The sequence below is a fragment of the Ochotona princeps genome, chromosome 10 (assembly GCF_030435755.1).
Source record: "Ochotona princeps isolate mOchPri1 chromosome 10, mOchPri1.hap1, whole genome shotgun sequence".
Lineage (NCBI taxonomy): Eukaryota > Metazoa > Chordata > Mammalia > Lagomorpha > Ochotonidae > Ochotona > Ochotona princeps.
Window position 1 is genome coordinate 920002 of NC_080841.1, and position 8433 is coordinate 928434.

Sequence of the window (8433 nt, forward strand, 5' to 3'; positions counted from 1 at the left end):
TGTTCGGATGGCAATGCAGCCTTCTGGGAGCCCAGCTCCCCCAAGAACCTGGGGGACAGTGTGCCAAGCGGCTCCCGTGAGCACTGGCAGGGGACCAGGACGTCAGAGGGCACAGTCCCACTAGGGGAGGCCCACGGCCCCACTGCTGACGCGCACTGAATGTTCGTGTCAAACATGCTGACAGCGTGAGCAGGTGCACCGAGCAGGGCCGGGCTCTGCAGCCTGCAGCCCACAGACCAGGTGTGACTGGGAGGTGGCTGGCAAGGGCAGCTGTGCAAGGACACAGAGAGCCCCCGTTTGCGGTGGCCTGGCCAGTGCTCCCTGGACCACACTGTGCTTACACAAGGGAGGCAGAGCCCAATTTCGCAATGTCAGAGCCGCCAGGCTCGCTCTCTTTTATGTAATGAATCACTTCCTGACTAGCAGTGAATTAGGAAACTGGCCTCCAATTCTGACCAGCTCTCTCTACTCGTTACAACAAAGCCTGGCTGATGGTGTGTTGCAGGTAGCATGACACTGCAGACAGGCAGTCTCACAGACAGACAGACAACATCACTCAACGTGCTGAGGTGATGCGACCACGTGGGAAGCATGGCTCGGGCCGCATCACCCCGGTTCTCACGAAGGAACCTCGATATGCAATCTTGACAGACATGAAAGGAAGCAAGCTAAGTGGAGGAGGGACGCTACCCACGGGGCAGAAATGGCATTTGGTGGGTTGGTTTTGTACCAGCAGCATCCACTCCCAGGCAGGCAGCCAGTTCCGGCGGGCCTACACGGTCTTCCTCGCAGTCAGGACACGAACGATGGAGCCCACTCCTCCTGCGGCTAGCGCCTGAAAACAGAACCCAACACGATGCTGATGGCGCTACCCAGGCTGGCCGTGCGCAGCAGGACCTCCCTGCACCGCTGCTTGGCGACAACAGAACCTGGGGCCTGTCCTCGCCAACTCACACGGCCAGCCAGATCACTGCCAGTCTTGGACCTCAAGCCTGAGCTCCTGGTCCACAGTGGGTGTGCTGACCTCACCAGGACCCCAGGAGCACGTGGACGGATCCTCCACGCTCAGGAGCAGGCCTTCGCCCAAGGCACTTAGCTATTCAGTAGGCAGGGACCTGGGACGCTGTGGCCCGAATGCCTGAGCACCCCCCTGGGCACTGAGGGTACCTGGCGCGGTCTGGGGAGTCACAGACCTGTGCGAGCCTGAGTGGGGTGTACACTCAGCCTGCGGGACACAGGACAGAGACGGGTGGGAGAGGGTACTGCCCACCCTGGGCCGGAGCACAGGGCAGATATGGATGTCACAGAACGTTCTCATGGCGAGGTGGAAAACGTGGGGGATGGCAACCAGGCGCACAGGAGGGGAGACTGGCAGCTGGCTGTGATGCTAAAGACACAAAGACTTCACCAACAGCAGGGCCCCAACTGCCCCCATGCTGGTGTCTGAAGAGCCCCAGGCAGCACCACTCCTCGCTGGGCCGGGCCGGGCAGCTCAGAGTGCGATCCACACACGAGCCCAGCTCCCCCGATGATGCAGGGGTGGACATAGCTGCCCTGCTGAGCTCCGTCCGATGTGTGTCTCTCCCTGCACACGTCTCGGCCTTTTCAAATAAACCGAGCTTGGGCAACTACGATCGCTGGGGAATACACTTTTCACCTGCAGCCACTTCTGTTACACGGCTGGCTTGTGTGGAACCGAAGACCGACCAACTCTCAACCCAAAGCTCAAACTCTCATTTCATTTTCCTGTGGATGAACGGTGCTGCCAGCATCTGCTGACACTCAAAGATACACATCAATGGAAAAAGAAGTCAAGAATTCTTGATTTTTCCCTGATTCCTTTTTTCAACATTAAACTGTGAGAAAGGGAACTTCAGGAGCTCCTGGAAAAAGGAGTGAAAATGACAGCTTTGACGTCTCTGTGACATACAGAGCTTGGTAACACAGCCCCCCAACGGAGACAAAGAATCCAGGGCCTCCCACTGAGCAAGCTGGCCACGAGCCACGTGCGCACCGGACCCTGGGACCTCACGACCCCTGCCCGGCCCTGCTGGGCTGAGGGCTCACGCGTGTGCTCCTGCAGGATCCTGTCCTCGTGGGGTGCCACAGCGCAGCACTGTGCAGACCGCGCCGGCCGAGCGCCTGCCTGTGCCCTGTGCCCAGGCCTGTGCCTGTGCCTGTGCCCGGGGCCCGCCCTGCTCACCCTCTCATGCCACTGCAGCAGCAGGGCGCTGCTGTTGTCGGAGGGGCTCTCGAAGCCGCGGTAAATGTACTTCATGAGCAGATCCACGCCGCTCCTGTCCAGGGACTGCACGGCCTTCTCAATGTCGCTGGCCTTGAAGGAGATGAGCACCTTGAGCACGATGCTGCCTGCCCGGTCCTGGGGGGGACAGAGGACGCCCTGAGGCCACTCTGCAGGGCCACACTATGGGGGTGTCTCCGCAAAGCACTTCAGAGACGGGTAAGAGCTGCCAGGATCGGAGGGCCACGCAGGGCCTCCTGGCCACCGACCCTCCCTGGGAAGCGAGAGGGCAGCAGCAGGGCAGCGAGGCGTGGGCAGTCACCGGGCAACATGACAGTGAGTCAAACCACCTACGCTATCTTGTTTCTCAATGTAAAAGGCCCAACAAAACATGGACGCTGACCGGTGATTCCTCCCCGAACCATCTTCAGGGGCGGTTTTGAAATTTTAAGGAAAACTTGTCTAGAGCCACCTGAGAAGCAGGGGTGTTCCTTAGGGCACCCCATCCAGTCTTCTCCGTGCCACCACACGAAGGAGACGCCTGGTGGAGCCCCAGTCACTGCCCTCTTGGCTGTCCCCTCCAGAGCTGCCCCGTGGGCGGCCTCCACCTTTCGCAAGCTTTCACTGAAGCGCTGTGCAATCTTCCACGAAGAGAAATGTCTGTTTCCTGCCCACAAGGCAGGACAGCAACCACCCCCTCCAAAGCATAAAGAGGACAGCGCCATCTCACCAATGTCCCCAGGAACATGAACCACGGCAACGTGCCCTCTCGGCAGGGGAGTGTAGCCACCTGCTACCATCAACTGTTGCTGACCAGAGGGGCCTCCTGGGCTCAGAGGGCCACTGGCTGCAGGAGCCTTCCAGGCTTGGAGGGTGTGCCGAAGGTCAGGGTCACCGGGGCCTCCTGAGCTCGACGGGACACTGATGACCGCTGGCCACCAGCCACAGGATCCTCCGAGGCGCAGACCGGGCGCCGATGACTGTTGGCCACTAGCCACGGGAGCCCACGGGGCCCGTCCTTTAACAATCAGCATCCCATACGATATTCTACCAGCTCCAACTTCGGACCAGAAATGGTCTCCCCAAGAAACTGTTCAACCCATCTGGACAATAAGTAGCTGGACTCTATGCTTGGTATATGTTTGCAAGGAAAGAATCTTGATTGAATTTGAACTGTAATACTGCATCAAGGTGGAGGAATCCACCGCGGGGGGGAGGGGAGAGGGAGGGGGAGGGGGATTCCCAGAGCCTATGAAACTGTCACATAATGCAAAATAACTAAAAAAAAAAAAAAAAACACAAAAACAAAAAAAACCAATCAGCATCCCATGTATGAGAGCCTAACGGGATGTGGGACAGACTGGACTAGTCTGCTGCACATACTGGCAAACCAGGGTAGGGGGAAGGCCTGGCGGGGGTTACTGTGGGTCGCTCCAACTAGGCTGCAGCTCCCACTGGTTTATGTGAGGGCCAAGTGTGTGCTGAGCAGAATCAGGCTGGACTGCAACACCCATTGGTTCGTGCGGAAGACAGGGATGCAAACAGAACCAACCCAGTAATTACAACCACCAGCTGATTGGGGTGATGGACTGTGCCAGGCCCTGTACTTGCTAGTACATGCAAGAATCTGGTCTGGGAACACCTCAGACAAAGTTTCTTTGGGGATTCCCCCAATCGAATCGAACTGCCGGACTCACATCCCTAACCATGGAAAGACAGAGGACAGAACAAGTCAATCAGCAACCTCAGCTATATGTTGGCAGTGAAAAACTGGACAAATGGAGACTCTAAGATGGACTATGTCAATCACTGGATTCTTCAGCGACCTCGTTGTGCTTGGAATGGCGAGACTGGCAGCGATTCATAACTGGTGAACTATCAAAACCACTTGAGCAAGACCCTCGGAGCATGCCCCACATCAGGGACCCGGGGTGGGTAGGAGACTGGGTGGGGCTTCTCCCTTAAAATCCCCCTTTACCCCATATACATGACAAAAACAATGTGGAAATAGTGTTACCCACTTTCCTGTAGCCCTTGAACCTTTTCACCCTAATTAACTATGTAAAAGGTTGCCAAAAATATGGAAAAAAAAAGGATAAAGAAAATAAAACCAATCAGCGTCTCCGTGCCCAGCTCTTGCGTCAGGAGCGCCGGCCACAGGGGGAGGCCTGGGCAGCGACACAGTATCCAAGGCACGAGTCATTGGCTTCTCAGGGTGTGTTCAAAGGAACTCGCTTTTCAACAGCTCAGGGCTGTGAGAGAGAAGAGCCCCACTCGCCCTGCGTGACCGAGACGAGGTGTGCAGAGCTCGCGGCCTACTGCTGGAAGCTGCAGAAACCAACTGCTGGACAAGTCCATGCACACTGCCACACATCCGGAAAAGCCATGAAGTCTCATTTTTGCAAATATTCACGTGAAAACTGTAGCAAATGGTAACACCAAAAAGCAGTAACTATTAGTACTGAGTGGTTTTTATGGTGAATCTTCACATAAAATTAAGAAAACAAAGCAAAATCCAGTATTCAAAGTAGTTTTTGAAAGTGACAAGGAGAAATCCCACCTGCTGTTACTCCCAGAATGCCTGGGACAAAGCCATGCATGCCAGCCGCACCTGTAGCTTCCCACAGGGCCCAGCAGGCGTGGGGACCTGAGGCTGGCATGTCCATCTGGGCTGTGGGCACCCCAGGCAGCATCACCAGCCATGTCAGGGGTCTTTCTCAAGAGTTTTATTCTAGAAGCCTTTGCCTAAACTCAGCCAGGACAGCCTAGCCGAGACACACACAGGGAAGATCTCTTTACCTCGACTGGCGGCGTGTGGCCAACACAGCAGGCTTCCCCAACCCCACCAACCCTGGGGAGCTGAGTCACTTCCTGACACACACACAGCCTAGGGTGGGGCGGGGTGTGGCAGGTAAGCTGACCTGCGGTCTGGGACTGGGTGAGGCACTGAGCTGCAGGTCAGGCCGTGAGGGCGAGTGAGATGTGAGGTGCGGACTCAGGCAGGGGGGGTGTGGGGCAGGCAGGGGGCAGCAAGGTGGGGTGGTGAGGTGCTGTGCAGGGCAGCCCGGTGTGGGTGCGACTCACCTTCACAGCCTGACTCTTGGTGTTGATCGGGGGGTTCTTGAGTGCGGCCTGCAGGGCGGCCGTCATGTTCCCTGTGCGGCAGTTAAGGAACAGTAGGGCAGCTGTGGGGCCTGGCATGGGTCAGCGCAAGACACTGAGGGCCAGGCTGCCCAAGGGTGGCCTGCTGAAACAAACTGAGCACCCCTCCACGCGGTTCACTGTAGCCGCTCTGCCCAGAGGGGAGCCCCACCAGTGAGGCATCTTGTCTCCCCAGATGCTTCAGCGTGAGGGAAGCCACACCCAGCGCTTGGGGCCTGAGCTGCAGCCCCAGGCAGCAAGGCCAATCAGAGCGGGCAGTGCCAGTCATGCCCCTAAAGGGAGACAAGTGGCCGCCCACGACCTGTCTGTGCAGCCCCAGGCGCACGCAGCCCCCCTGTCAGAGCTGTAGGAGGCCTGTCCCTGTCACCAGCTCTGCCGCCCACGGTGAGCCGGTGTGAAGGCTGCAGACCACCCACCAGTACAGAGGCGGCATGCTGGGATGGGAGCACAGAGGGGTCGGCCGGGGCGGGGTGCCAGGGTGTGGGGCGCTGAGAGGCTGGCCGGTGCTCCGTGAGCAGCCGCAGCTTCACCGCCCCGTCCACCCGCCCACACCCACATCCCAGCCCCGCCCGTGCGACTGCCAACTCAGTTATGAATATTCAAATATGTGAAAAGGAACCAGGAACGGGTAGGGAACACCAGACGCCGTTCCACTACTGGGGCTGCCTTGGTTCCCAGTCTCTGCCCGACCGCTTTCTTGGAGTTCACAGCTCTTCTCTGGGGGCCACTTCCGCTGCCCTCAGTCCAGCCCAGCCCCGAGGCCCCTGCCCTACCCCAGGGGGAACTCCCGCTGCCCCCGGCCCTCCCCGGGGTCACTCCCGCTGCCCCCGGCCCTCCCCGGGGTCACTCCCGCTGCCCCCGGCCCTCCCCGGGGTCACTGCCGCTGCCCCCGGCCCTCCCCGGGGTCACTGCCGCTGCCCCCGACCCTCCCCGGGGTCACTGCCGCTGCCCCCGGCCCTCCCCGGGGTCACTGCCGCTGCCCCCGGCCCTCCCCGGGGTCACTGCCGCTGCCCCCGGCCCTCCCCGGGGTCACTGCCGCTGCCCCCAACCCTCCCCGGGGTCACTGCCGCTGCCCCCGGCCCTCCCCGGGGTCACTGCCGCTGCCCCCGGCCCTCCCCGGGGTCACTGCCGCTGCCCCCGGCCCTCCCCGGGGTCACTGCCGCTGCCCCCGGCCCTCCCCGGGGTCACTGCCGCTGCCCCCGGCCCTCCCCGGGGTCACTGCCGCTGCCCCCGGCCCTCCCCGGGGTCACTGCCGCTGCCCCCGGCCCTCCCCGGGGTCACTCCCGCTGCCCCCAGCCCTCCCCGGAGGCCCCTGCCCTTCCCCGGGGTCACTCCCGCTGCCCCCTGCCCTCCCCGGGGTCACTCCCGCTGCCCCTGGCCCTCCCCGGAGTCACTGCCGCTGCCCCCAGCCCTCTCCGGAGTCACTGCCGCTGCCCCCAACCCTCCCCGGGGTCACTCCCGCTGCCCCCAACCCTCCCCGGGGTCACTCCCGCTGCCCCCAGCCCGGCCGACGCGCCCCCAGGGTCGGGGAGCCCGGGGCCAGCCGCCCCCAAGGATATTGCCGCAGGCACGAGTCCACCTCGCCCTCGTCGGGCCCCGCCTGGCCGTCGCCGCCGTCCTCCTCATCCACGAACTTGTTCTCGTCGTACTCATCCACGTCCACCTTGCGGAAGCGCGCCGACGACACCGTGTTCTTCGCCATCCCCGCGGCCTCCGCGCGCCCCCCGCGCCCACTCGCTTCCCGCTTCCGCTCCGGGGCGTGGCCGCCTGCCCCGCTCTGCGCACGCGCGAGGCCGCCGCCTGCCCCCAGCGCGCAGGCGCGGCTCTCCGCGGGCCGGGGCGGGCCGCGCGTCACGTGACGCGGCGTTCCCTTGGAAACACGGGAGGTTGCCGGTGAGGCTCAGGGTGCCGGGATGCGCGGCCGCTGGGCGCCGCTCGGCCGCTGGACGCCGCCCGGCCCGCGGGGGCCCCGGCTGAGGAGGAAAAAGCGCCATCGCCGCGCAAGCGCGCCGGGAGCCCCTCGGTATTTGTCCGCGCGGGGTGAACTTGGCGGCGTTTGGCAGTGCGGCCGGGCGCGGAGCTTGATCAAGTGAATGTTCGCGGACAGGAACGCTGCACCAGGGCGGGGGCTTCGGGCTGGCACCATGTGTGTGCCACTCGAGTGGCGGGGTGGACAGGCCAGGGCGAGCGGGAGCACTGCCAGGTGCGGCCCTGTCCATGGGCGGTCCTCCCCATATTGGCCCGTCCATGTGTGGCCCTGTCAGTGGGTGGTCTTCCCCATGTGCGATCCTGTCCGTGTGCGGTCCTCCCCATGTGTGGCCCTGACTGGGTGCAGTCTTCCCCATATGCGATCCTGTCCTGCACATGTGCCGCCCTGTGTGGGTGCCGCCCTGTCCGTGTGCCGCCCTGTCCGTGTGCAGACCTGTCCGTGTGCCGCCCTGTCTATGTGCCGCCGTGTCCGTGTGCCGCCCTGTTATGTGTGGTGCGCCCTATGTGCCATCCTGTGGCGTGTCTTGTGCTTACCCTGTACCAGGCTGGCCTCTTACATCTTGACCCTGCGGCTTGTGACCGGGTCCGGTGGAGCTTGTGCCTGGACACGTGCTGGACCAGGTCCTCATCGCTGCCCAGCAGGTGCTGGTGTTGATGGTTGCGCACCTGGACTGTGTTGTTTTCCTCGCCTGGACACCTAAAGGTGCTGGAGGGCAGAGGCCGGTCCCGTCTCCAGCTCTTTCCCTGGGCAGCTGAGGGTTGTGGAGGGTACACCTGAGAGGGCAGCTGCCAACACGGTCGGCTGGCAGAACAGGCGTGTTCTCAGACAGGGTGTACATGGTGTGTGTATACTCAGGGGACCTTGCACAGTTAATGCAAATGGAACAGATGGTTAGTTTGTTCTGGGGCATAAATATCTTTTTTTTCTGTTTTTTTTTCATATTTTTGACAACCTTTTACATAGTTAATTAGGGTGAAAAGGTTCAAGGGCTACAGGAAAGTGGGTAACACTATTTCCACATTGTTTTTGTCATGTATAT

General features: G+C 61.4%; 1 protein-coding gene across 2 annotated transcripts; it reads right to left on the reverse strand.

Moving 5' to 3' along the window:
• Window positions 1-394: 394 nt before the first annotated feature.
• On the reverse strand, window positions 395-7164 carry ARPC5 (actin related protein 2/3 complex subunit 5). Of its 2 annotated transcripts, none has more exons than XM_058669708.1 (4): window positions 6972-7164; window positions 5327-5407; window positions 2204-2335; window positions 395-835 (listed from the first exon to the last, which is right to left on the reverse strand). In XM_058669708.1, the coding sequence occupies exons 1-4, from the start codon at window positions 7104-7106 to the stop codon at window positions 773-775; spliced, it is 411 nt and encodes a 136-aa protein (XP_058525691.1). In that variant the 5' UTR covers window positions 7107-7164; the 3' UTR covers window positions 395-772. The 2 variants fall into 2 exon arrangements, with proteins under 2 accessions (XP_058525691.1, XP_058525690.1); XM_058669707.1 differs by having other exon boundaries at window positions 2204-2380.
• Window positions 7165-8433: the final 1269 nt, after the last annotated feature.

Coding starts and splice junctions, on each gene's coding strand:
- ARPC5 (XM_058669707.1), bottom strand. CDS start 7,106: ATGGCGAAGAACACGGTGTCGTCGGCGCGCTTCCGCAAGGTGGACGTG. Junction 5,408..6,971: donor AGGGCGAGGTGGACTCGTGC/CTGCGGCAATAT, acceptor CTGTTCCTTAAC/TGCCGCACAGGGAACATGAC. Junction 2,381..5,326: donor CCAAGAGTCAGGCTGTGAAG/GTGAGTCGCACC, acceptor TGTCCCCCCCAG/GACCGGGCAGGCAGCATCGT.